Below are 26,280 nucleotides of genomic sequence, written 5' to 3' on the forward strand. Positions count from 1 at the left end.
ATGGTCACCATAATTTCAGACTGTCATTGTGTCAAAGGTTCCCACCCCCCCACCCCTGCAAGAGACAACTCTCAACCTCCTACAGTCACCCCATTACCCCATTTGGTCCACAACAAGGAACTGAAATTAACATCAGAGGCTAGGGGAGGGCTTAAGGGAGTGTGGGCAAATTAGAGAGTTTTCACCCTGAGAAATCTGACAGCTGGATGCCGTTTCATAGGGGGAGAGTTTTCTGTGGGTCCCTTGCTGGCTTCCTTTGCATGCTGGCTTAGGTTTGGCGGTCTGGGACTGGTGTGTGTGTGGGGGGGATAAACTCGAGATGAAGCCGTCTGCCCCTGACCTGGGCATTCAGAGGCATCCCTGGGCAGGCTGAGGGCACCCGGCGGGGCTGCCAGACTCCGGGAGAGAGCCTGCCTCACTGCGTTGCCCAGACCATGCGTTGCCTCGCTCCACACCCTGCGGGGTCCTACCTGCCAGAGCCCCAAGGTAAAAAGGCTGGTGGAGGAAGTTGGGGCGGAGAATGCTTCTCGATTTAGGGTGAGGCCATCTCGGAACTGGGGGATGGGGGCGGAAAGAGGGTCCCTGGTCCCGTCGGGGCTGTTGGAAAAAGCGAGGCAGTTGGCTATTTCCTCCCGCTTGAGGGACATTCAGATCGGCCCAGGTGCCTGGCACGTGAGAGTGCTTTATCAGGCTGAAGTGGTTCTCAAGGGCCAGTATTCAGGAGGCGTGTTGTTAGCTCTCAGCATCGAAGGCCTGGCTCAGCCAACCACAAGGTCCTCGCTCTACCTGGTAAACGCTGAGGGGTGCCCTTGAAGGACAGGATCCCTGCCAGACCGCACCCCATCCCTCGGGGAAGCCAGGAAACCGAAGCCAGGGCGCTGGCAATAGCCAGGCGCCTGGACAGATGTTACCCTCGCCCCAGTTTCCAGACTGTGTTTGGGGGAAGAAGTGGGGGATGAGAAAGAGCGGGAGGGAGACCCCAAAGCACAGATATCTGGCACCAGCTCTGAAGTCAGCACGGCGTGTGTGAATCCCAGCTGCATCGCTGGCTGGGTGCGAAGTGACTCAGAACATGTCACCAACCTTCTCCGGGACTGTTTCCCTGGGCTGTTAAAATAGAAGGGGAGGGGCACCTGATGGCTCTGGTTAAGCGGCGACTGCGGCTCGGGTCATGATCTCGCGGTTCGTGAGTTCGAGCCCCACGTCGGGCTCTGTGCTGACGGCTCCGAGCCTGGAGCCTGCTTCCAATTCTGCGTCTCCCTGTGTTGCTGCTCCTTCCCCACTCGTGCTCTCTCTCTCTCAAAAATAAATAAAAATTAAAAAAAAATTTTTAAATAGGAGAAGGGGAAAACTCTATGACGGCCGGGGGGTATAACAGTGGAGGGTAGCAGGGTCTATCTAGCACACTGCCTGGTACACTGTAGGAACTAAATGTCATCATAGGAGCCCAACAGTATTGGTGTCACTGCTGTGTGTTTGAGAGGGGCGGGACTGCCTCCCTCAGACACCGCTGAAATGTGTGGCTTTCTCTGAACCCACGCTCTGATAAGTTTTCCAGCTCTGTTGAATAGAGCTTGTTGGGTGTTTTGCTAGGGAAGGAGAGGTCAGAAGTCACCTTGACTCACCCCCCTCAATTCCAGACAGGAAATCCAAGCCTGGGAAAGGAGGTGACCTCCCCAAGGTCTCATGGTGGGTGGAGCTGGTGTCCAAGACCTCTGGAGGAGGAATGGGGAAGGCCGGTCCGTGAGGGGAGGCAGGGGTGCTGAGGTTCAGTTTCCAGCCCTTTAAGTTCCCGGAGGAGGAGTTTCCTCTTTCCTCTCAAGGGCATTTGGCTTCCCAGGCGTGAATGGCTCAGGGAGCAAGTGTCTGAGTCCCTGTGTCCTGCGAGGGTCGCTTGCCACCTTCACAGCTGGGCTGAGCTGGAGAGAAGGCCGTGCAAAAGCGAGGGGAAGCGAGGGGAAGAGGGACGGGCTTGCAAATTTCATGCACGTGGGCGCCCGCTCCCCTCAGGCAGGGGACTGCCCATCTGGGAGTGCCCAGGAGTGGAGGGATACAACCCAGGCGCTTCAGAGAAAGCATGTGGTGGGTGCAGCAGGGGGAGGCGTGGGTGCCTGCTTACTCCCCAGCTTGGCCCGAATCCCGAGTTGCAGAGAGAAAGTGAAAGAGAAAAGGGCGGCTGCAGGGGGTGAGGTGGGGTGGCTGGGTAACTGATCTGCCCCAGTCTGGCCGCAGCTCCAGAGCTGGCGGGAGGGCGAGGCCGCTGGCAGCCAGTGGGAGTCCGGGGAGCAGCGGTAGGTGACCAGGGTCCCCTTGCACCCCTAAAGTCGGCCGGGCAATCGAGGCTCAGAGGCTGGCAGCTACTTTCCTGAGGCCGCACAGCAAGGCTGGGAGGAGGGAGAAGGGAACGTGCAGAGTGTGGGCCCGGAAAGTCCTGTTTCCAGCATCTGTGGCCGGGAAGGCAGGGACGGGAGTGCAGACAGGGGCTGAGTTTGGTGCCGGTACCCAGAGCACGGGGGGGGGGGGGGGGGGGCGCAGGGAGCGCAGGGGGGGGGGCGTGGGGGGAGCGGGGGGCGCGGTGGGGTGCAGGAGGGGCGCAGAGCTGAGCCCGGCACAGGCACCAAACCCATGCCACATGCACTGTCTGTGCGTCCTAGAATCCGTAGAGGCGCGTGGGGATGCACGCCGCACTGAGGGGGACGCAAGGCTTTCCCTCTACGGGGCCCCCGGGGGCCGGGCTGCCCTTCCCTGAGCCTCACTTTTCCAGCTGGATCGGCTCAGCAAACTGACTCAGGAGTCCAGGTTCCAGGCCCTCCTGTGGAGTGCCCCCCGCAGGGAAGGGCTGTGGGGAGCCCCACCTTTAGCCGAGCCTGCTGGAGAAATCCTCACCTCTGTCATCCGAGAAAAGGACACAAACTGAGAAAGAACAAAGGCCTTTATTTGAAGGTCTCAGAATTGCAATTCGGGGAGCACAGAGAAGTGTTCTTGCTCATGTGGGGAAAGCCCCGGGGGTTTTGTGGGAAAGAAGGAAGGGTTATGATGTGCTTGAGGCAAAGAACAGAAGAGAGAGAGAGAGAGAGAGAGAGAGAGAGAGAGAGAGAGAGAAACTCTGCTGATTTGGTGTTGAGCAGCTGAGCCGTTTCTGATTAGAATCCTATGATTTTGTTGGTACCATCGGATGAAACTGTGCTTTGTAGGTGTTAACTTTACTGCCCCCACAGGATCCGGACGCCAGTTGTCTTTATTAACATTTCCACGAGCAACTGCTTGTGAAACCCTTGCCACTTGTGGCCCCGGTCAGGAGTTCCTTAGCCAGAAAGGAACACGGGGCTTTAAAATGGAGTCTCTTAGGTCCGGAAATGTGATACAATTCCTGGCCTCGCTCTGATCATCTCGCGCGAGGGGTGCAGCGTTCCAGGACTGCTTTAACAAGGTTGGCATCTCATTCTCACCTTGGGGACTTGAGCCACTCCTCCCAACCAGAGGAACCAAGGAGCCCCAGAAAGGGGGGTGTCTCTGGGGTCCCCAGAATGCCAGAATTGGAGCTGTCACGTCTAGCTCTGTCCGGGACCCTCAAAGCCCACAGCTGTGTTCTGAGTCCCACGCCCCCCCCCCCATCCAAGGTGACACAGGGTGGGGGTCGGAACCCAGAGGTCCACAGAGCCCCACGGCACCCCCACAGCACCCCACTCGCATTTGCCGCCTGGAGTCCCTAACTTTGGCAGGACGCCTTCCCTCTGTGAAGTCCCCCCTCCACACCAGCCAAGAAAAGAAATACTCCCGGCCGATCAGAAGTTGAAGGAAATGGGTGGTTCTTGCTCTAAGGCTTGGTGGAACGATGGGGAGAGAGGGGGAGAGCCCAGCAAGGGATGACAGTCCAAACCCCAGGCTGCCTTAGGCAAGGACCTGTCTCCAAGATCCCAGGATGTACAATGGAAAGATCCTCAGAGAGAACAGAGCCAAGGGGTCCCCGGCTTCCTGCACATGGAAATCACCTGAGAGGCTGTTTAGTGTGTAAGTCCCACCCCCCAAGGCTCCACTGGCTGGGCCTGTCCTAAACTGTTTACCTGGGTGACTCCTATGTCAGAGGTCCAGAGGTCATACAGGCATTGAGAGGCACTGAGTGATCCACACCCTGTACTGTCATCATGTTACAAAACCACGGGGACTTCCCCCGGAGGTTTTGTCAAAGGCCACATAGTAGAGTCAAGATTTGAACCCAAGACCATGGAGAGCCCAGGCACTGGACTACAGTGGGAGCCTCTACAAATGCAGGGCAGGTCCTGGGTACTCAGAGAGAGTCTTGGTGATACAACAAAGTCTGTCTGATGGCAGGGACCCGGTTTTACCTCTTGAGACTTCAGCACCTGGTACTTTGTGAAGAGTAGTCAGGAAATTAACAAAAGAACTCAACACCAAGGCCTGGGGTCAATCCCGGGCAGTCAGGGAAGTGACCTGAAGAGGAAGGGGAAGCTCCTGGAATTGACTCTCAGATTTGCCATCAGTCACCTTGAACAAATGACTTTCCTCTTGGAGGTTCATCTGTAAGATAGATAAAACAAAGAGCACTGTTGGGGGCGCCTGGGTGGCTCAGTTGGTTAAGCGTCCGATTTCGGCTCAGGTCATGATCTCACCATTCCCGAGTTCGAGCCCTGCCCCGGGTTCTGGGCTAACAGCTCAGAGCCTGGAGCCTGTTTCAGATTCTGTGTCTCCCTCTCTCTCCCTTCCCCTTCCCTTTTGTGCGTGCTCTCTCTCTCTCTTCCTCTCTCTCAAAAATAAACATTAAAAAACAAACACCACCAATAACAACAACAACAAAAACAAAGAGCACGGTCTTGGTGATTGACTGACATGCACAGAAGTACTTTGGAAAAACCACCAAAGACTATGCCTGTGCCAGGAGTAACCATTATAGCTTCTGGAGGAATTGCACAGAATGATCTGAGGGGAAGTTGTGGGCTGAAGGGAGGTTTCCAGACTTGGAGGCATATGTGATGGGTGGTCCAAAGACAGTTCTTAAAGAGGTATTACCTGACGCTGGTTCTCGTGGAGCGGAGATGGTTGCTTTCCTGATTCTTTTTCAACTTTCTTCATTTTTGTGTGTAGCTGTCTTTGGCAACACTCATGCTTGCTGATGTTTCTTGTTAACAGAACAACAGAACAGTAGAGCAGTTGCCTTTATTTTGACAACATTGTTTTGTTTTCAGTGGCAAGGATAGTTCCCCCCTGTGCCCCCCACCATGGGAGGTAGTGATTAAGTTTCCTTTTTTTTTTAATGGTAACATAAAATTTACCAATGTAACCCCTTTTAAGTTTACAGTTCAGCTGCGTTACATGTATTCATACTGTTCCACAACCATCACCACCATCCATCTCCAGAACCTTCTCATCACCCCAAACTGACTCCCCGTTCCTCTGGCAACCGCCCTTGTATGTTCTGTCTCTACGAATTCGACGACTCCAGGTGCCTCCCATGAGTGGAATTATACAAAATTTGTCCTTGGGTGACTGGCTTCTTTCATTTAGCCTATCTTTCACGTTCATCCATGTTATAGCAGGCGTCAGTGTTTTATTCCTTTTTATGGCCACATAATAGCCCGTGTCTGGATGGACCACGTTGGTTTTATCCATTCGTCTGTTGACGGACATTTGAGTTGTTCCTACATTTTGTCTATCATGAATAGTGCGCGATGAACATTCACGCGTCGGTACGTGTTTGATTTCCTGACTTCAATTCTGGAAAGTTTTCTTTCATTTTTTTTAAACGTTATTTATTTTGAGAGAGAGAGAGAGAGTGTGTGCATGTGTGCATTCCACCGCACGCGGGCGAGCGGACGAGGGGCAGAGAGAGAGGGAGGGAGAGAGGGAATCCCAAGCGGGACGTTGTCAGCGCAGAACCTGACCTGGGGCTCTGTCTCACCAACCGTGAGATCAGTGACCTGAGCTGAAACCAAGAGCTGGGATGCTTCACCGACGGAGCCACCCGGGCACCCCAGGGAAAGTTTTCTTTTAAAATAAATGCGTTCGTTTTTTTTTTTTTTTAAGGCTATTTCAAGGAAAATACAAAGGTAAATTATAGAGCAGGTGCTTTGTAGAGGTGACCAAACAAATTGTAAAGCTGGCTGATGAACACCCGAGGTTTGGGAGACTGGGTTAGTGCAAAGGCTTGGTAGCTGTTGTAACAATCCGGGCTGTGGGGTTGGGGGCTGCTACGTCAAGGAGACGGCTGCCGGGGGAAAGAAAAGTTTTCCTTTCTCGGAAGGAAAACTGGAAGAACTGAGGAAGGGTTCATACGATTCCAGGGTTCTCGGCTGGGGAGAAGTGGAAAGGTGGCAGAAATGGAGATTCTGGAAGGTTCACCTGCCGGGGGAGAATCACAGGTTTCCCAGTGTTCAAAAAAAGTCACAGAAGCTGAGGGTCCAGGGTTTTCTTGGCAAGTGGAAATTCAGGCTGCCTTGAAAATAAAACCTATCTTAATTCCTGCCCGGCAAGTGTGCGCGTCAGAGGGCCAGAGCGGGTGCTCGTTGAAAAACACAGAACCCCTGGGAAAAAAAAAGAAACAAACAAACAGAGCCTCTGGGAGTCAGGCCCGGGGTTGCTGTGCGTTCAGCGTCCTTCCCAGGCAGTTTTGATTCGCAGCCAGGCCTGCCAATCGCATATCTCGGGGGTCAGAGCCTGGCAGGCAGGTCTGGCCTGTGATTCATCTCAGTGTGGCACTGGCTTAGGTGCCATGTTAGGTCAAGCTGAGGGTCAGGCCTGGAGCTGAGGGCTTGGCTTCGCTGATTCTTGCCCCCCTCCTCTTCCCAGGACCTGGCTCGGGTTGTCTTCCTTGGAAAAACCTGTCGGACTCCTTTCCAGGTCATTAACGGCAGCAGCTAGGAATGTTGGGGTGTACAGAGGGAAGGCCACCTGGAGGCAGGAGAGGCCGGCCAAGCCGGAAGGGGACTTGAGCTCTGGACAAGCACTGATCACCCCTTGTCCCCCAGCTGCAGCCGGGTCTCCTGCCTTCTCCTCCCGGGCCCCCTGGGCCCTTCGCCCCCAGTAACCGTGCCATTTACAGGCATGTGCACCAGCCGAGGTATCACTTGAATCCCCCAAATTTTCCAAGTCACGATGAGGTGAATGTCCTTGGGGAGAGAGGCAGAGAAGATATGTGCCTTTTACCCGAGCTCTCCGAGGCAGTCTCTGGGGGGTCCTTTGTAGGGTTCTGTGTGATTTCCAGCCCCCACTTGCCGAAGAACAGAACGAGCTGGGTTCAGGTGAGGTTCCTAAGGAAGCGGACTCCGAAATGGAGATTTGCACATGTGGGGGGTTTACTGCGGACATGTGAGGTGTGGGCACCGAAGGGAGAGGGCAGAGGCAGGTTGGGGCAGAGGGAGGTTGGGGTGCTGTAAATCTCGACAGAAGGTCCAGCACACTGAAGCCGGGATAGCCTTTGGCGTTCCTGCAGACTGAGGCACGGACCAGACCTTTGCACCCCGATGGGACCTGTCATTGGATGTGGGCTCCGCTTGGAAAGCGGATGTGACTTGGAGCTATTCCCAGAGCTGTGAGCCCCTTGCCCTCCGGCAGCTGGTAGGTGGGCACCTCGACCTCAAGAAGCTAACCTGAGTAGCTTGCCATAGTATCTGCCCTCCCGGTTGAAATGGTCAAGTCCGACTCTCCAGAGGCCAAGGTCTAAACTTCCATCCGGAGTCGCTTTGAACTGTATTCTTTGTGGCGCCCCCCCTTGGGGAGGGAAGGTTGTGGGCCCTCCGTCCCCTTTAAGCACCTCCCCTGTTCTGAGATTTGCCTTCAGAGGCATTGGAGGTGTATCCTTGTGCTTGTAGGGGTCGGCTAGGCTGCTTTTTCTCCCGGGTGTTACTCTGCACTTCTGGATTTGGGCTCTCAGAGCTCATTCTCTTTCTGACTGTTTTGCTCTCTACTACGTTATTAAGTTCCACCTGCATTGCTCCGTGTGCATGCGGCCTGTTGCTTCTTTATTTTTAAATTAAAAAAAAAAATGTCTATTTGTTTTTTGTGTGAGAGAGAGAGAGAGAGAGAGAGAGAGCAGGAGCAGGGGAGGGGCAGAGAGAGAGGGAGACACAGAATCCGAAGCAGGCTCCGGGCTCCGAGCCATGGGCACAGAGCCCGACGTGGGGCTCGAACTCACGGACCTCGAGATCATGACCCGAGCCGAAGTCGGTTGCTCACAGGACTGAACCACCCCGGCGCCCCGTGGTCTGTTGCTTCTAATCAGGGCATCACCCCCCAGGGAGTGCCGTGGCTACTTTTTACTGTCCTTCCCTCAGCAGCGGACACCCGGATGGCCTCCACACTCTGTCACCACAAACAGTACAGTGCGTCGTCCGGTGGGTGTCTCCGTGGGGCCATGGGAGCATTTCCTTGGGACGTCTGTGCCCAACCTTGAACTGGAAGGTTGTAGGATCGCCACATCCTTAGGTCTTCTAAGTGGTGCTGGGTTGTTCACCAGGGTGGCCGCACCAGCCCGCTCCTACCCGCAGCCTTTGGCGTTTCCTGGCTTTCTAATTTTGGCCAGTCGCACACTGTCAAGTGATGCCTTGCTGTTTCTATTTTGGAGCACTTTCTGGATAGGTCACTTGAGACAAGACACAGCAGCCTAGTGACATAGACGCCGTGCCAACCAAGGGCAGTAGATTTCGCAACCAGGAGAGGCTCAGTGACTTACTTACGTGAGGTCACACAGTTAGTGGGGGGACTGCGATTTGAACCCAGAGCATGCGCTCTTAACCACCGTATTGTCATTATCATGTTTTCTCTCCCTCTTAAGATAGAATCGGAGTCTCGATTGCAAGCTTCTTGGCAGGGACTGTGTTTTAAACCTGTTTGCGGGGGGGGCGCCTGGGTGGCTCAGTTGGTTGAGTGTCTGACTTTGGCTCAGGGCACAATCTCATGGTCCGTGGGTTCTAGCCCCGCATCGGACTCTGGGCTGACAGCTCAGAGCCTGGAGCCTGTTTCAGATTCTGTGTCTCCCTCTCTCTCTGCCCCTCCCCTGCTCGCGCTCTGTCTCTGTCTCAAAAATAAACATTTAAAAAATTAAAAAAAAAGCCCTATTTAGAGCCCCCAGATTTTTTTTTTTTTTTTTTTTTTTTGGTAGGAGATGCTTAGTAAATCAATGTTTTACAGATTTGGAGGGGGGAAAAAGTGCAGCCTGTCTTTCAGAGTTTCTCTGGAGGTCTGCAAGGTGCAAGAGAAGAGGAACTTGTTTGATCTGTTAGCCCCACAGAGATACAGACTAGGGGCTGGTTGTGGCAGATAAGTAACCCCAGGCTCCTGGCTTTCTGCCACGCTCTGACCTCCGGAAGCAGTTTGTCCTGAAGGTGGGCAGCAAGGTGGTCGGGGGCAGGGGGGCTTTGGGGGGGAATGCAGAGGGGAAAGGCTGACAAGCCATGAGCAGTCTAGAATCCCCAAATGCGTCGGCTGAGTGGTGTCCACACCCACTAGGGCTCGGAGGGGGCTGGAGGTCAAAGGCGAAGCCGGAATGGAATGCCACATCGTTAGACACAGTTAGAAGATTTTCCATTCCTTCCTCTGGAGGAGTACAGTCAACGTACAGGGACGTATTTTTTCTTATGCTCTTTTATCACAGGGCAGAGCAGCACTGAAGATTTTGGGGTTAGCAGAGGTACCCCTTTCTCCCTCTCGATGCCACCTTAGACCCCCAAGGACACACACCCCCCCCCCTTTTCTGCAAAGAAAGCATCTGATAAACTGAGTCTAGCCTCATTGTCATTGCCTGTCAAATGACTATAATAATACCACTTTCCCAGACAATTAAAACAGGATAATACACAGAGTATCCAGCACAGCCCCAAACACAAAACAGTCTCCCAGCAGCGAAGGACCGTGATGCTGGCGGATGGGAGAGCCGTATACAGTGGATGTGAAGTTACTTAAGTAGGAGTTAGAACAGTTTGGCAATACTTGATTTCCCTCGGCCGGGGGGAGAGAGAAATGCATTTATTTTAGACACCATTTTGGGGCGTGCGGTCTTTCAAAACCCGTGGTGTTGTACAAAGTGGGGACAGAAGAGAGCCCCCCAAGGGGCTTTTGGTGGCAAAAAGGTTAGGAACTTTTTCTCAGGTTGGATGTGGAAGGTGGTGGCCCGGATGGGGGGGGGGGGTGGGTGGGGGTAGGGGGAGCTCAAAGAGGACCTTCTAAAAATATGGCTCGTTTACCAAAAAGACACAGACCACTTCTCTGCTGTGCCCCAGACAGCTCCTCAAAAGGAGAAACCATCATGCCACCCACGCCTTCTTTCACCAGGCGAGGGCACCTCCCCGGGGCGGCTGGGGACCAAGAGTGACTCGAAGGGGCTGTGACTTGGGAGCCAAGCAGTTGGTTCAGATCCCAGATCACTAGCCTGTTTCTTTACCCGAGAAATGGGAATACGGATCGCAAACGTGTGTGCCAGACTGAATGGGATGAGGTCTGCACATCATGGCATTTGCTGCCTGGCATTCAGCAGGCACCTGTGAATTCTAGTGATGTAGCACTTCTATGGAGGGAGAGAGCCCACTGCGTGCAGGAGCATGCTGGAGCCTGGGGATCAGTGAGCTAGACAGGGCTAGGGCCTGTAGACAGGGCTCCTGCCCTCGCAGGACTCCTGGCCTGTATGATCTGCCCTGGGGACTCTCAGGGACTGAAGGGGACTCTCTCCTCTGCAGTGGGGTGATTTGAGCCATCTCTGTCCCCAGTCCCCTCTAGAGTGGCACGTTGGGGGAAAGAGTCCCATTAGGGGCCTCTGAAGCACTTCCTAAACATCTAGAGGCATAGGGAACATAGTTGTGGGAATACTGGGAGGTCCCAAGTCAAGATGTGCGTAGATCTTGGCATGAACGGGAGGCTCTATGGATTTGGGCGACTAGACTCTTGGGACTGAGTCCCAGCTCTGCAGTGTCCCAACAAGATAGGATTCCTTTGCCCGTGGGCCTCCTGTCGGCCTCCGAGACCCCACTTGGCCTTTCACTGGTCCCACAAGGGAGGTGTCATTATCCCGATCAAGTAGTTGGAAAATTGATACTCAGAGAGGTTAAGTCACCCGCTTAATGCCTCCCAGCCTTGATTCAAACTCAAACCCTCCACCCAGGTGACCAAGGACAAGCCATGTCACCGAAGTTTTGAGTATCCTCCTCTATCAAATGGGCATTAATACTCCATCCTGCCTTCTCCCTAGAGCTCTTTGGAGCTCAGATGCAGGGGTAGGGGTGGAGGCAGAAGCCCACTGTGAACTGCAAACCCCTGTCTACTCAAGAGAAAGTGCATCCGGTGGAGGGCTCATGCTGGGGTAGCAGGAAGGGAGGTGCTAAGGCGTGTGTCGAGAGTGTCTGAGAGTAGATGTCTTCCTGTCTGGGCTTAGCCAATGACACAGAGTTTGGATGACTTTTCTCCCAGGCACCTTCTCAGAGGTAGTGATGGGGGACATGAGCAGACCCCCCAGGTCCCACTGCTGGCCGTGGGGCTTTCTAGTTCCTGTGGGGTCCGTGGGGTCTCCTTGAGTCAAAGGACAGAAAGCTTGGCTTCCCCATGTGGTGACTTAGGCAGGAATGAAAGAGAAAGAGTCCCTTTGTCCACCTCACAGAGGTTAGAAGCAAATTGATAATAATAAGGACGACGGTAACGATGGCGATCACCCACGTTGTGCGCACCACGCATGCGCCAATACCCTTCTAAGCCACAATTCACCAAGGGCCTACTAAGGGCCAGTCGCCTTTCTGAGGGCTTTACGAGAATTAGCTCACCTGATCCTCGTGGGTGACCAACTATTGTTCCCATTTTACAGATGAGGAAACTGAGGCTCCGAGAGGTTTATACAATGAACTTGCCCAGGTTGTGGCGAGTTGGTAGGTAGGAGTGGTTTCAGACGCAGGCCGTTTGACTCCAGAGCTCACACAAGTTGGCTTTTTATCTCTTCCGTCAGGTGTATTTCTCTGGTGTTTGATGGCATTTGGTGTCGCTGTCCAAAGTTTGGTGCTGAGTCCGTCAATAAGTGAGGCTGGGTTAAACTTCTCTCGGCTCCTCCCTTCTGCACTCCCTGCCATCACCCATCTGTGATAGGACCTGGTCCCTATTCCTAGGCCTAGATATGATCAGGGCTGTGCATTGAATGGGAACGTTTCAATTGTCAGGAAAGAGCACTGGACTGAGAGTCTTGTTCTGGGGAGGGACAGGTGCAGGCTCGGCCGGAGACAGGCTGTAGGACCTTGTATGAGTTATGTGCCTTCTCAGGGTCTCATTTCCTCTGCAGAGTGAAGGAGGTTGAACTTGAAGGCCCCTGGCAGACCTGTTTGTTACCCTGTGAAAAAACAGTTTTGGTAACTTGACCAAAGTCACCCAACTCAGTCGTGAAATTACTGGGCTCAGTCCAGAGCTGTTGTCACCAGGTGACCCCGCTGCCTGGAAAAAGAGGCGGATTGCTACGATATAAGCTGTCGATAAGTAGCCTGGATTGAAAAGGGGAAGAAGGCCGCAGGCAAGATTTAAGGAAGGGAGTTCTTTTCTTACCTCCCCAGAGAGAACAGTAGATTTTTCTGTGTGGTTCTCAGGCCAATGTGCTGGGAGTGGTGGAATTCTTCTCCCCCAACCCCCAGGCTTGGTCTCACGACAAGAAAAGGGAGGTGGCCCCATCTTTCAGTTCTGCTTCCTCCAGTCAAGGCTGGCTGGGCCTTTGAGGCAAGTCTGTAATGTTTGGGTTCCTGTTGGGTTATGATTGGGCTCCCACCCAACCCACTATCAACAGGCAGCCCCAGCCAGGGCCACATGTTGGATTGGAAAGTTCATTCTCTGTAATATCTGTGGTCTATATGGAGACACTCTATAAGTGGTGAACGTTGTTAATGAGTCAAATGAAAAGAAGCAGCTGGAAGGTGTTGTGTTGGTGAGGTGTGTGTGTGTGTGTGTGTGTGTGTGTGTGTGTGTGTTTTCTCATGGTCCTACCCTCTGCTGTCCTTCCCACTTCAACCCCACTTTCTTGTGACCCAGGCAGGGGCACTCAGAAGGCTCTGTCAGGTCCTTTGGCCTTCAAGGCCATCTCTCTTGCCACCTCTTCCAAGAAACTGTGTCTGATTCTTTCAAGCAAGCATCTGCTTTTCATGGATAGGAGGTTGAATGGTGGCCCCCAAAATATATATAGAACTAGCGAATGTGACCTTATTTGGCAAAAGAGTCTTTGCTGGTAGAATTCAGTTAAGGCTCTGGAAATAAGATCATCCTGGATTATGGTGGATTTAGCTGGGCCCTAAATCCAATGACAGGTATCCTTTTAAGAGTTAGGCAGAAGATTTGAGACACGAAGAGAAGACAATGGGACCATTGAGGCAGAGATTTTAGTGATTCAGCCACAAGGTCACAAGTAAAGGAATGCTAACAGTTTCCAGAAACTTCAAGAGGCAAGGAGTGACTCTCCCCTAGAGCCTCTGGAGGGACCACGACTCAGCCAACACCTTGATTTTGGACTTCCGGCCCCCAGAACTGTGAGAGACTAAGGCTCTGTTGTTTTAAGCTCCTCAGTTTTATGGTACCACTTAGGCAACTCTAGGAAATGAACCCTACATGGACTCATAGACCACTAGGAATGGGGCAGAAACCTGGAGCCACACAGACAAGGCTTCAGAGTGATGCTAGCCAGCAAGAACTGCGCATATCTGGGCGGCTACTTGGTCATCTGAACAACGGAGATAATAATGCTTATCTTCCAGGGTCAGTGTTTCGTTTGTTTTTATGGCTTTATTGGGAGGTAATTCACATACCGGACAATTAACCCATTTAAAATGCACAATTCGCGGGCGCCTGGGTGGCTCAGTGAGTTAAGCGTCAAACTGTTGATTTTGGCACAGGTTTCAGGGTTGTGAGATCGAGCCCTGCATCGGGCTCTGCACTGGAAGTGGAGCCTGCTTGGGATTCTCTCTCTCTCCCTCTCCCTCTCCCTCTGCCCCTCCCACACTCACAGGTGCTTTCTCTCTCAAAAAAAATCTAAAAAAATAAAATGCACAATTCGGTGATCTTTTTAGTATATTCACACAGTTGTGCAACCATCCCCACAGTCAGCTAAAGAACATTTTTGGCATCCCCCCAAAAGAAACCCCACCCTCATGGTCAGTTGCTCCCCAATTTTCTCCACAACTCTCTCCTAACCCTAGCCAACCACTAATCTACTTATCTGTAAATATTTGGCTATTCTGTACATTTCAGATAAATGGGAGTATACAATATATGGCTCTTTGTGTCTGACTTCTTTCACTTAGTATGTTTTCAAGTTTCATTCATGTTGTAGCACGTATCAGTACTTTATTCTTTTTTTATGGCTGAATGGTATTCCATTGTATGGATTTATCACATTTTTTAATTCATTCATTGGTAGATATTTGAATTGTTTCTATATTTGGGCTATTATGAGTTATGCATTTATGAACTTTCATATACAAGTTTTTATGTGGACATGTCCAGGGTATTTGGAAGATTGAACTGAAGTAATATCTAAGGTATCTGATACGCCCTTCACCAAACGAAGATTCTTAGAATCTGCCTCAACAGATTAGGAATTTTCAATTTACATATTAGGAAACTGAGGCACAGAAAGGAGCAGAGACTTGCTCAAGGTCACCCAGGGCAGTAGAGCATAACACTTAATTGCATATCCTTGCATCAGACTGTCCAGAACAAAATTCCAGTGCCCCTTGGACTTGGGTCATCTTATGTAAGTCACTTCACCTCTCTGAGCCTGTTTATTCATCTGGAAAATGAGGATAGTAATAGCGTCTACCTCATATGGTTGTTGATGTGAGAATTGAATGTGCTAGCCCATGTGTCTGGCATATGGTAGGCGGTCTACAAATCTCAACTGTTGTCACTCATGGTAGTGCCATCTGTGGAACCCAAGACTCCTGGCTCCCAGGTGTAAGATGCCTTGAATCTAAATTTCCCCAGGCACATTTCCTGCATCATGGGCATCTTCCCAGAGTGACCATAAGTTCCTCAGAGGAAGGAAATATAGCTTCCTCTTTCCACTGCCCTGAGCACGTAAGAGGTGACGAATGAGCACGTTTGCTCACTTTCGTTGGCTCTCCCAAGCCCTGGCCCTCACCGAGTGACCCAGCTAGGAACTGTGGTAGGTTAACTGTCTACACCTTTCCAACACTCCATGCGATGACTGAACGTGTCTTCCTTTCAGGCAGTGGGCAGTGTGCCGCCATGGAGTTGGGGCCTCTAGAAGGCGGCTACCTGGAGCTTCTCAACAGCAATGCTGACCCCCTGCAGCTCTACCACCTCTATGACCAGATGGACCCGGCTAGAGAAGAGATTGAGCTCTGCTCAGGTGGGCTTTCCTCCCTTTGGCCCCTCCCAAGTCCTTCCTCACCCCCTCAGCCTGCAATGGGCACAGTTAGCCGGCAGGGGACGTTCTGGCTGCTGAGCTCTGGTCAGCACCACGGACAGCTCCAAACCCCTGGGCTCCCTCCCGGCCCCTCCCCGCCTCTCCTTCCATCCCCACCAGCCCTCTCTCCTGCTTCATCCAAGGGACTTTCCTGCTTCATCCAAGGGACTTTTCCCTCCAGAACCCGACATGGACACCATCAACTGCGAGCAGTTCAGCAGACTGTTGTGTGACATGGAAGGTGATGAAGAGACCAGGGAGGCTTATGCCAATATCGGTGAGGAAGCGTTCTGAACCCAGAAAAAGGCCAGTCGAGGGGAAGAGTTCCTTTTTCTCTTTTGTTAACCTCATCCATTCACCAAGAGCCACAACAGGCCCCTCCCTCATAAATCAGGACCAGGGGGATGCAGACCAAGGGCTAGAAAACAGAGACTCCAGGGAAGAAGGGAGATGGAGAACAGTAAGGGAAATCGATCCCTTCGCTATTAACTATCAGGCAAACCGGATCTCACCTTTACATCCTCTGCCTCCGTATCTATACATTTTTTTAATGTTTATTTATTTATTTTGAGAGAGAGAGGGAGGGAGCAGAGAAAGGGCAGAGGGAGAGAGAGAGAATCCCAAGCAGGCTCTGTACTGCCAGCGCAGAGCCCAGTGCGGGGCTCGAACCCACGAACTGTGAGATCATGACCTGAGCCGAAACCAAGAGTCAGGCGCTTAACCGACTGAGCCACCCAGGCGCCCCTCTATACCCTTTTATATTTCTTGCCCTTCTTTCCTTCCTTCTACACAGTCCTTACCATGCACCACCCCCTTTCTCCCCAGCTCCTAAGCCAAACTACTCTAGTATTTGTCGTATCTACCATCTGGGGGGGTCCTTGTTACGTGCTGACACTGTGTGTGTGTTACTGCATTGAATCCTTACAGCGAAGGACGTAGACATTATTAGTATCTCCACCTTACAAATGAGGAAACTGAAATTTAAAGAGGCGAAGCCGTGTACCCAAGGCTGCAGTAGAGATAGTGATGGGCAGATGTGAGATTTAAACCTAGGTCTTTCTCATTTCAAAGTCTTTATTTTTAGCCACAAAAAGGAAAGTGTCTAGGGTGGGGAGGTTCTCTAAGGCTTAAGCTGAGAGGCTGATTTGCAGCTTTAAAAAGAGCTCTGCTTTCCGATAAGGGCAGAACTCTTTGGAGAGAGGTGTTGCCATTGTTTTTGTTTTTGTTTTTTGTTTTTGTTTTTTGTTTTTGTTTTTTGTTTTCGTTGTGTGTGTGTGTGTGTGTTTTGGAGGGGAGTAGGGTAAAGTCTCCCTCCTCAGCAAGATCACCACTATCTCATACAGAGGCTTTGCTGAATTAGAAAAAGGTGTCCCTTCTTTGGAGGATGCGGCCTCCATTTGTCCTCTTGCTGGGCACCCGGGTACAGTGAACAACCTGCACAACTGTTCTTAGCGGCCCTTTTCCTGGCAACCCAAGAACCACAACGCTGAGCAGGTCTGTGCTCAGCATGAATGTGGCCAGTCTTCCCCCAGTGTACAGTTAATCCAGTAGCACACAAAGCAGCAAATGGAGAGGAGTGGTAACTGTGTGTGTCTCAAAAATTACAGAACTGAGAAGTCTGCCCGCTTCCTTTCCGTCCTGGGAACTTACTTGAGGAAGCAGAAGTGTTTGGTGCTGAGGGCATTCATATTTCTTCACAACTGGAGGCACTGATGAAGGATTTGAGCATTCCTTAGGATTTAGGGGCTTTTCTGCTCGAGAGCATCTTCCCAGGAAGTTGAAGCGGCCAAAGCCAGGGAAGCAGAAGCTTCATCCAAGTCCGTCCCTCGAGTCTGTGGGCTTTCTCTGTGCTTCTAGAAGGCCATGCCCTGGCCTGAGCATGCAGTCATCTAAGCATCTTGGCATAGGTCTAGAAGAAGGCTTCCCTAGGTGCATAATGGGTATACTGATCACCTAATCACACCTGCCTCGTGGGATGTCTGAGGATTGGATGAGCTGCTTGGTGTAAAGTGTTTAGGAAAGGATTTTGCAAAGAGCACCTACGGTATGCTGGCTGCCTGCACGTGATGCCTTAACTCGGAAGTAGAGCCTCTAATCCAGACCACCCGTCCCTGGATTGTAGGCATCAGGCGTTCTCATCACGCAGATGAGGAAATCGAGTCCCCGAGAGGTTAAGCGATTGGCTCAAGTTTGCACAGCTAATGGGGCTAATGGGGGTGGAGCTGAATTTAAACTCAAAACCCTGTGACAACCGTACTATACTGCACTGTACTACTTTATGGCAATAGGTGACTTTTCACAGGTGCGTATCATCCCTTCAGTGGGATTCAGAGCCCGGGAAGGTTCCGTGTCCCTTCGTTCGTGTGATCGTTCATTCTGCAAACACTGTGTGTGCCAAGCCCGGAGGGCCACCATTCCTTGGTGCCTGCCCCAAGGTCTGGCACACAAGGCATTCAGAGAACTCATTGACCGACTGCCCTTTTCTCGATCTTGGCAGCGGAACTGGACCAGTACGTGTTCCAGGACTCACAACTGGAGGGTCTGAGCAAAGGCATTTTCAGTAAGTTGGGGGATTCTTGGTTCAGCCTGCGTCTCTTTCCTTCTTGTTCCTTGGGGAGCGTCGTAACACCTGACGGTCACCCTCTGAAGGGTGGTCAGATCCCGCCCCGATATAGGGACAGTGAAGGCTCACCTTGGACGCCCACTGACTGTATGTTGGTGTCTTGGGTTTTTCTCCAAAGTCGAGCATATAGGATTGGAAGAAATGATCGGCGAGACTGTGGAGACGCTGGAGGAAAAGAAAAGTCAGAAAAGATGTAAGTAGGCCCCTCGCTGATCTGCCCTCAGTCTGCCTGACTCCTGGCCGTGCCTTGGCTCCAGAGCCCGCTGTGGCTCCCGGCTGCTTCCCGTGTTAAGTCCTGTCTGCTCTGCTGGGTTTGGATGTTCCACCCACCGCTCCCCTCATGCTCCTCCCTGGTGACCCTGTGGTTGAGGGAGGTGTCTTCAAACACAGGTTCTGGAGTCAGCAAGAACTGGGATTGAATCCTCCGTCTGCTGTTTATGGTCTGTGTGGCCTTCAGCAAAGTGCCTGCGCCTCTCTGAGCCTCCTGCTCAGTCTCCAGGCCTCCTTAACGTGTCCTCACCTGGCAGTCAACACGGGCTTTTCCATGCAAACCAGATCATTTTGCTGTCCTGCTAGCCCTCCAATGGCCACAAAATACATACACAAGGCCTATAGAGTCTGGCCCTTCCCACCTCTCGAAAATTCCCACGAGCTAGTACACCCAGCCACGCTGGCTGCCTTCCGTTCCTGTAACGCACATACGCTTCCCAGCCTCAGGGCCCCCCGAATTTGCTGTTCAGCCTGGAATGCCCTTTCCCCAGGCCTTCCCAAGCGGGCTCCTTTGCATTCTTTAGGTCTTGGCTAACCGGTCACCTCCTCCTGGAGGCTTGCTTTGACTCCCCTTCCACAGAGATCGCCTCACTCATTCTTACTTTGTGTCCCTCCTCGCCCCTTAGCGCTTGCCACACTCTGGACTTATTGTATGTATTGCCTTTTAGACTAGTCCCCTGCTCTGAGGACAGGGGCCTTGTCTTCCTTACTTGTTACTGCATCCCAGGAATCTAACACAGTGCCTGCAGTAGCCCGTCACTAAATGTCCACTGACCGCAAATATCTGTAAAATGGGCGTAACCGTTGATTACTTCCAGTGCTCTGGACCTTCTGTCGGACTCATACCTATTTCCTCATTTTTGAACAGGTAGAGCAGGGGCAGGCTAGAGAAATGCTGTAGAAACTCAGAAGGTGCAAAGAATATTCAGTGAAAACCAATCTCCCTCCCACCCCTGTCCCCCAGCTCCTCAGTTTCCCCGCCTGAAAACAACCCATGTTCCCACTTTCCTTTTTACCCTGTTAGAAAGATTCTGTTTGTCTTGGGGGCACCTGGGAGGTTCGGTTGGTGGAGCACCCAACTCTTGGTTTTGGCTTAGGTCGTGATCTCGCGGTTCTTGGGTTTGAGCCCCACGTTGGTCTCTGTGCTGGCCGTGCTTGGTACTCCCTCTCTCTCTGCCTCTCCGCCTGCTCACTCTCTCTGCGTCTCCCTCAAAATAAATAATAAACATAAAAGAAGGAAATATTCTATTTGTCTATCAGCCAACTCTTTAAAAAAAATTTTTTTTCCCACACACATCATCACAGTTTTACTAAATGCCGTTCTGCACGTTCATTTAACGTGTCTGGGAGGTCAGTTCTGTGTCCCTGATGGAGAACACGTGGTTGTGCCTCTGGAAAGTTCCTCTTGCTTGCTGGCTTTTTTTTTTAATTTGATAAATATTTTCCCCGGCATTTTATCATGATCTTTTTCAACATACAGTAAGGGTGAAAGAATCGTGTTGCCAACAACCACGTATGCACCACGAACATCCTACAGTTGATGTTTGGCTCTATTTGCCTTAACACGTCTCTATCCATCTGTCCGTCTTTATCCACCCACTCATCCATTCATTTTATTCTGGGGACATTCTTCTCGTTCTTTTTTAGGGCTGTGTGGAATGTCCCTGAGTGGGTGAACAATGATTTGTTTCATCAGCCCCTTGCTGAGGGACGCTTAGGGTTTTCCTCCCTTGGTGTGCTGGGGCTGGATGTTTACCTTGTGGGTTTCCAGTGTGCTCCTGCAAGGTAGGGATCCCCGCCCCCGTTGCACAGATGAGCCATCAAAGGCTCACAGAGGCCACGTTGCAAAGACATAAAGCTAGGAAGGGACCCAAAGGGACATACAGCTAGGAAGGGACACTGGCGTTCTGCCAGTGCCTCATTTCCCTGGGTGCCGCAAGCTGTGGTTTGGGCAGGGGAGCCTGAGTGGCTCAGTCGGCTCAACGTCTGACTCTTGATCTCGGCTCAGGTCATGATCCTAGGGTCATGGGATCGAGCCCCATGTTGGGCTCCGTGCTGAGTATGGAGCCTGCTTGAGATTCTCTCTCTTACTCTCTCTCTTAAAGAAAGGTGGGGTTTGGGTAAGGCCATACCCATGCTGGGGTTCATGAGCCGCTCGTGGCTTGGGCCACACCTTCCTTGGGGCAGTGAACCATGATGTTCTCTCTGCAGCCTTCCCAGAGGAGCTGCCCATGGACTCGAAGCACAGGAAGCTGGGTGAGCCGCGTGGGGGGTGCCCAGGGAGACTTTGAGGCAGGAAAGCCAGGGCCTCTTTAGGTGCATGTAGAAACTGGCAGTTGAAAGCCAAGGCTCAGAGAGGTGAAGTCACTTGTCCGAGATCACAAGGCAGTGAGAGGCGGGGTTGGGATTCAGACCAAGATCATGATTCCATAGCCGCTGCTCTGCAGTTTCAGGGCTGCTCGGAGATTCAGCTTCTCCTACAAAGCCTCTCCCCCGACACCCCCTCTTCTTAATTCTGAGTCAGAGCTGAGACCCTGCCCCCTGCCTTGCTCCGCTGCCCCTTCAGGCCACGCTGGTCCTTTTAGAGTACAGGGTCACCTAGAGTCAGCTGGTCACCCAGCACCCTCTGGCCTCCTGAGAGCCCCCGTGCCTCAGTGAGCCTCTCCCCCCCGGGTCCATGCCTTCTCCCACCCAGTTGTTATTGCAAAGGTGGGGAGCCCAGCCCCTGAGTGGGGATGGAGTGCAGCAGCAGCTCATAGTCGAGTGGAGGAAGCCTAGTCCCGGCCCTCAGAAAGTTCTGATTCTGATAGGACTTCCTTCCTCACAGCTGAGCCCCTCGCTGTGCCCATGGTGACTGGCACTTTCCTGGTGGGGTCCGTGAGTGGCTCCTCAGCTCTGCCCTGCCTGTCACCCCCTGCTGTGTTCAACAAGGAGCCAGCATCCAGCCAGAGGTGGCTGCAGGAGACCATCCTGATGCCTGGTAGGTTAGGAACTTGAGGGGGGGTAGGCTTCCCCCCACCCCTGGGGGTGTCTGAAGAGTGGCCAAGGCAGGGGCGGCCGGGGACAGGACCCCCACCCCGTCCATGTCACCTGCTTCCATCCCAGCCAGTCCCATCCTCTGGGTCCCCATCAGCTCAGCCCGGGCCGGAGAATGTGCCTTGGGAGGAGACACATCCCTGGGAGACATAGCAGGGACGGGTCAGCTATGAACTAAGCACCTTCCCTGTGCCCGGCCACTCCGCTAGGTGTTGGGGACACCGCCATGGGCAAGACAGACACAGCTGCCGCTCTGGGGGACATTAGAGCCCTTTAGAAAGGGAGTCAGGTGGCAATCAAATACTCACAAAAACAGGAAGACGGACACAGGTGCTCCAGAGGATCCCACCTCACCGCCTTTGTCTCTCACAGTGCCCCCTTCCAGTTCCTTGCTGAGCTGCCTGAGCCTTTCTGCTGGACACGTCCAGATCGTCCCCACTCTGCCCCAGGGGCTCTGGCAAATCTCAGGGGCTGGGACAGGGGTATCTGGTATGGTCATCTATCAAGGTGAGTGTTCGAGGCCTGGTCCCCTCACCCCTCTCCCTGCTACCTGACTACTCCCTGATCCCGTCCTCCCCAACCTCAGGCAGTAGGCAACTGTAGCCTAGCACCTTCTCGTGAACCTCCCCAGAACGCCCTCCTCTGACCCCATTTCCCACAAATCAAAGGAGAAGAGCAGAGCTCCCCAAGGTGGTCTGGGTGAATGACCCGTCCAGTGCCTATGGCCTTCCAAGTGTCATTTCCCCCCACTAAGTCTGGGTTTTGCCTTTCTTTCTTTCTTTCTTTCTTTCTTTCTTTCTTTCTTTCTTTCTTTCTTTCATTAATATTTATTTTGAGAGAGAGCGTGATCTTTTCTTTCATGAATGTTTATTTATTTTGAGAGAGAGAGAGCGTGAGCAGGGGAGGGGCAGAGACAGAGAGAGAGAGAATCCCAAGCAGGCTCCACCCTGTCAGCGCAGAGCCCAATGTGGGCTCTGCGAAACCATGAGATCGTGACCCGAGCCGAAACAAATCGTCGGATGCTTAACCGACCGAACCACCTGGGCACCCCGCTTTTTTTTTCTTTTTATTAAACTTTATTACATTTTATAATCACAACCTCAATACGTGCTCGTTCACAAGCCAAACGATAAGAGATGCTTACCAGAGTTGCTGGGGCTGTCCCTCGCTGTCTTTTGCAGTGTGGTGAACAGCGGTGTGCATCCTTGCACGGCTTTGTCGGAACTGCCTCATTTCTGATCCGCAGGATGGTCCCTGCTGACCTACCACGCTGAGTTGTCCTGGGGAAGGCTCGTGTGGGCTCTCGGGGACATGAGAGTGGGTGGAGCCGGAGGGGGGGGGTGGGGAACTTGCACCCAATTCAAGAGCATCCTTTAGAGGTTATATGCCAGTTGTTGTGTGATGTGCTGGGACCCCAGGAGGTAGGGAACATCCCTGACATCCAGGAACGTGAGCCCTGACCACAGTGCAGGAGGAGTGTTAGAAGGACCCTTGCCCCAAGCTCCCTATGAGCTGACTGTGTCCGTTTCACAGATGGGGAAATCAAGTCTCGCTGAGCTAGATGTAACCCCGGAGGCCCTTTCTCAGTCCTGTCCTGAAATCGTCTTCTTTTGGAAGTTCCCCCGTCTCCTCCCCAGACTTTCCAAGCCACACAGCCTGATGGGGATGGGGATGACCCGAGTGGGTTCCTGGGTGGGTACCTGGCTCTTCTGACACTTCTCTTGGTCCCGATGTAGGTGAGGTGCCCCAGGCCAGCCAGGTGCTTCCTTCCAGCAGCCCCGCCATACACAGCCTCCCCAAATCCCCAGAACGGCCCGGCTCCACCAGCCCCTTTGCCCCGTCTGCCGCTGACCTCCCCGGAATGCCGGAACCAGCTCTGACCTCCCGTGCAGATGTGACAGGTAAGGACGCTTGGGGCCCAGGAGAGTCACAGGAAGCAGGACTGAGGCGCTGGGGGAAGGAATCGCCCCGGTCAGGTCCGTGAGCTGAGCTTACCCACAGAGACAAGCAGGCTGCATTTATGGATAAAACGAGGCAGGGAGCGTCTCCAGGGAATGGGGGGCATGGGAGGGTGTGCGAGGAGTGTCGCAGCCTTTAGCTAATTGCCCCCCGGCAGAAAAGCAGCCCCAGCGTGGCCAGATCTTCTGAATTGTCAGCAGAGTCTGCAAACCTCGATTTTTCCATAGCTATTGTGAGTTTTACAACTTTGGTGAAATTTTTAACAGTGCAGCTGGCCCAGAAAGCTGTCTTTGGGTAGGATACAACCTTAGGTCACCACCTTATGACCTTTGCCTGGGGGACACTCCTCCCCTGTCCGTTCTGCCTTTGGGACGCCCAGGGGACGGCATGCCCCCCCGGAAGATGGGGCAGTCCCAGGGCACGCCCCTTACCCTAACTTTTTCATCTTCAGAGGAGCAGATGTCCCCTACCCGATCCCCGGCAGCTCACGAGGTCTCCGGCCAGCTCCCCAAATGGCCTGGTGAGTGCTGGCTGACTCTCTGTGCCCCGGGGCGGGGGGACCCCACTTCCCTCATTCACTCAGCCTGTCTTTGTTGGCTTGCTCATCTGATTCTGCCCCACCCCTCTGGTTTTCCAGGCTGAGGGCGTGAATGAGGGGAGAGTGGTAATTGGGTCAGTGGGCGAAGGAAGGAGCCGACACTGGGGAGGGGACTGATGGAAGGTGGGATGGGGGAATGGCCCAGTCCCTATGTCTTATGCCGTCCCGCGTACCCTCCCAAGCACGGTAGACAGATCGAATCACGCACGCCGTGAACAATCCTAAGGTTGTCCCCGCTTTGCACGTGAGGAGCGACCGGGGCCATCCCCCGAGACATAGCGGGGTCCGTAACAGGCTCAAGGTCGCGCGGATTAGCGGTAGAGCTGGGGTTTGAACCAGATACGCGGATTCCACTGTCTTAACCCTTAACCCCGCCCCCCTGCCCTGTGGCCTTCCTGTCGCGAGCGAGCAAGAGCAGAAGGGGGTTAGTGAGTAAATGCACAGGTGGATGGATAAACGAGGGAGAAGACGAGCGAATGAATGATGGGGGCAGAAGTGAACGGACGGACAGATGTCTGGGTAACTGAATGAAGCAGTAACAAAGCAGGCAGTGGGTGAAGAAGCTGATGACGGTCGGGCTGGTCCCTGGGCTGTCCTCATGGTGGCCGCCCCTGACACCGGCACCCTCCCCGCCCAACACACACGCACCCTTGGGTCTTCACAGAGCGGGTGGAGAAGTTCTGCAGTGCCCTTCGGGACATGTACCAGGCTGAGCCTGCAGGCCCGGAAGGCATCCTGGTGGAGGTGGAACTGGTGAGGGCGCGGCTGGAAAGGAGCAGCAGCAAAAGCCAGGAGAGGGAGCTGGCCACCCCGGACTGGGCAGAGCGGCAGCCGGCCCGCGGGGGCCTGGCCGAGGTGCTGCTGGCGGGGGGTGACCACCGGCGGCCGCGGGAGACGCAGGTGATCGCTGTGCTGGGAAAAGCGGGGCAGGGGAAGAGTCGCTGGGCCCGGGAAGCGAGCCGGGCCTGGGCCCGCGGCCAGCTGCCCCAGTACGACTTCGTCTTCTACCTCCCCTGCCACTGTTTGGACCGTGGGGGGGACACCTACCGCCTGCAGGATCTGCTGTCCTCCCTGGGCCCCCGGCCGCTGCCGGTGGACGATGAGGTCTTCAGCTACGTCTGGAGGAGGCCCGACCGGGTTCTGCTCATCCTGGATGCCTCCGAGGGCCTCGAAGGCCAAGACGGCCTCCTGCACAGCGCATGTGGACCCGTGTGCACAGAGCCCCACTCCGTCCGGGGACTGCTGGCGGGCCTCTTCCAGCGTAAGCTGCTGCGGGGCTGCACCCTGCTGCTCACGGCCCGGCCCCGGGGCCGCCTGGCCCAGAGCCTGAGCAAGGCCGACGCTCTGTTCGAGGTGGCCGGCTTCTCAGCCGAGCAGGCCAAGACCTACCTGACGCGCTACTTGGAGCGTGCAGGGGCGACCGAGCGCCAAGAGAGAGCCCTGGAACTCCTCCAGGGTCAGCCTTTCCTCCTCAGCCACTGCCACAGCCCCACTTTGTGCCGGGCCGTGGGCCAGCTGTCCGAGGCCCTCCTGGAGCTGGGGGGCGAGACGGAGCTGCCCTCCACGCTCACGGGACTCTACGTGGGCCTGCTCGGCCCTGCCACCCGCGACAGCCCCCCGGGGGCCCTGGCGGCACTGGCCAGGCTGGCCTGGGAGCTGGGCCGCAGACGCCGGGGCACCTTGCTGGAGAGCCAGCTCCCGTCGGCGGAGGCGAGGGCCTGGGCCGTGGCCAAGGGCTTGGTGCAGCCCGCCCCAGGGGCCGCGGCGGTGGGGCTGGCCTTCTCCAGCTTCCTTCTGCAGTGCTTCCTGGGGGCCGTGTGGCTGGCCCTGAGCAGCGACATCAAGGACAAGGAGCTGCCGCAGTACTTGGCGTTGACCCCGAGGAAGAAGAGGCCCTACGACAACTGGCTGGAGGGCGCGCCGCGGTTCCTGGCGGGGCTGGTTTTCCAGCCGCACGCCGACTGCCTCGGGGCCCTGGCGGGACCTGCTGCGGCCACCCTGAAGGACAGGAAGCAGAAAGTGCTCACCAGGTACCTGAAGCGGCTGCAGCCGGGGACGCTGCGGGCCGGACAGCTGCTGGAGCTGCTGCACTGCACCCGTGAGACTTTGGACGCTGGGCTCTGGCAGCACGTGGTGCAGGGGCTCCCCGCCCGCCTCTCCTTCGTGGGCACCCGGCTCACGCCCCCCCACACCTATGTCCTGGGCAGCGCCTTGGAGGCGGCGGGCCGAGACTTCTCCCTGGACCTCTGCAGCACTGGCATTGACCCCCCTGGACTGGGGAGCCTCGTGGGACTCAGCTGCGTCACCCATTTCAGGTGGGGGCAGGGGCCGAGGGAGGGGGCTTCCGCTTACGGTCCTGGGGCTGTGCCCAGGGCTGGCTCTGCTGGGCGTCACTTCCTATGCACC

The 26,280-nt window shown here is 54.1% G+C and overlaps 1 protein-coding gene across 9 annotated transcripts in view; it reads left to right on the plus strand.

The window, feature by feature from the left end:
* CIITA (class II major histocompatibility complex transactivator) overlaps positions 1–26,280 on the plus strand; it is a 45,789-nt gene that overhangs the window by 7,678 nt on the left and 11,831 nt on the right. For 3 of the 9 annotated variants that reach the window (XM_027043265.2, XM_027043256.2, XM_027043257.2), the window contains exons 2-11: positions 15,188–15,331; positions 15,570–15,665; positions 17,886–17,948; positions 18,130–18,204; positions 20,493–20,537; positions 21,109–21,261; positions 21,690–21,824; positions 23,054–23,218; positions 23,728–23,796; positions 24,539–26,189. In XM_027043265.2, coding sequence (XP_026899066.1) covers positions 15,188–15,331; positions 15,570–15,665; positions 17,886–17,948; positions 18,130–18,204; positions 20,493–20,537; positions 21,109–21,261; positions 21,690–21,824; positions 23,054–23,218; positions 23,728–23,796; positions 24,539–26,189 — 2,596 coding nt within the window. Of the gene's footprint in view, positions 1–218; positions 538–2,071; positions 2,292–3,348; positions 3,431–15,187; positions 15,332–15,569; positions 15,666–17,885; positions 17,949–18,129; positions 18,205–20,492; positions 20,538–21,108; positions 21,262–21,689; positions 21,825–23,053; positions 23,219–23,727; positions 23,797–24,538; positions 26,190–26,280 lie in introns of those variants that run through there. The other 6 variants (XM_053213843.1, XM_027043261.2, XM_027043259.2 and 3 more) reach the window with 6 other exon arrangements.

Source organism: Acinonyx jubatus, chromosome E3 (assembly GCF_027475565.1).
Source record: "Acinonyx jubatus isolate Ajub_Pintada_27869175 chromosome E3, VMU_Ajub_asm_v1.0, whole genome shotgun sequence".
In the NCBI taxonomy this organism is placed as follows: Eukaryota; Metazoa; Chordata; class Mammalia; order Carnivora; family Felidae; genus Acinonyx; species Acinonyx jubatus.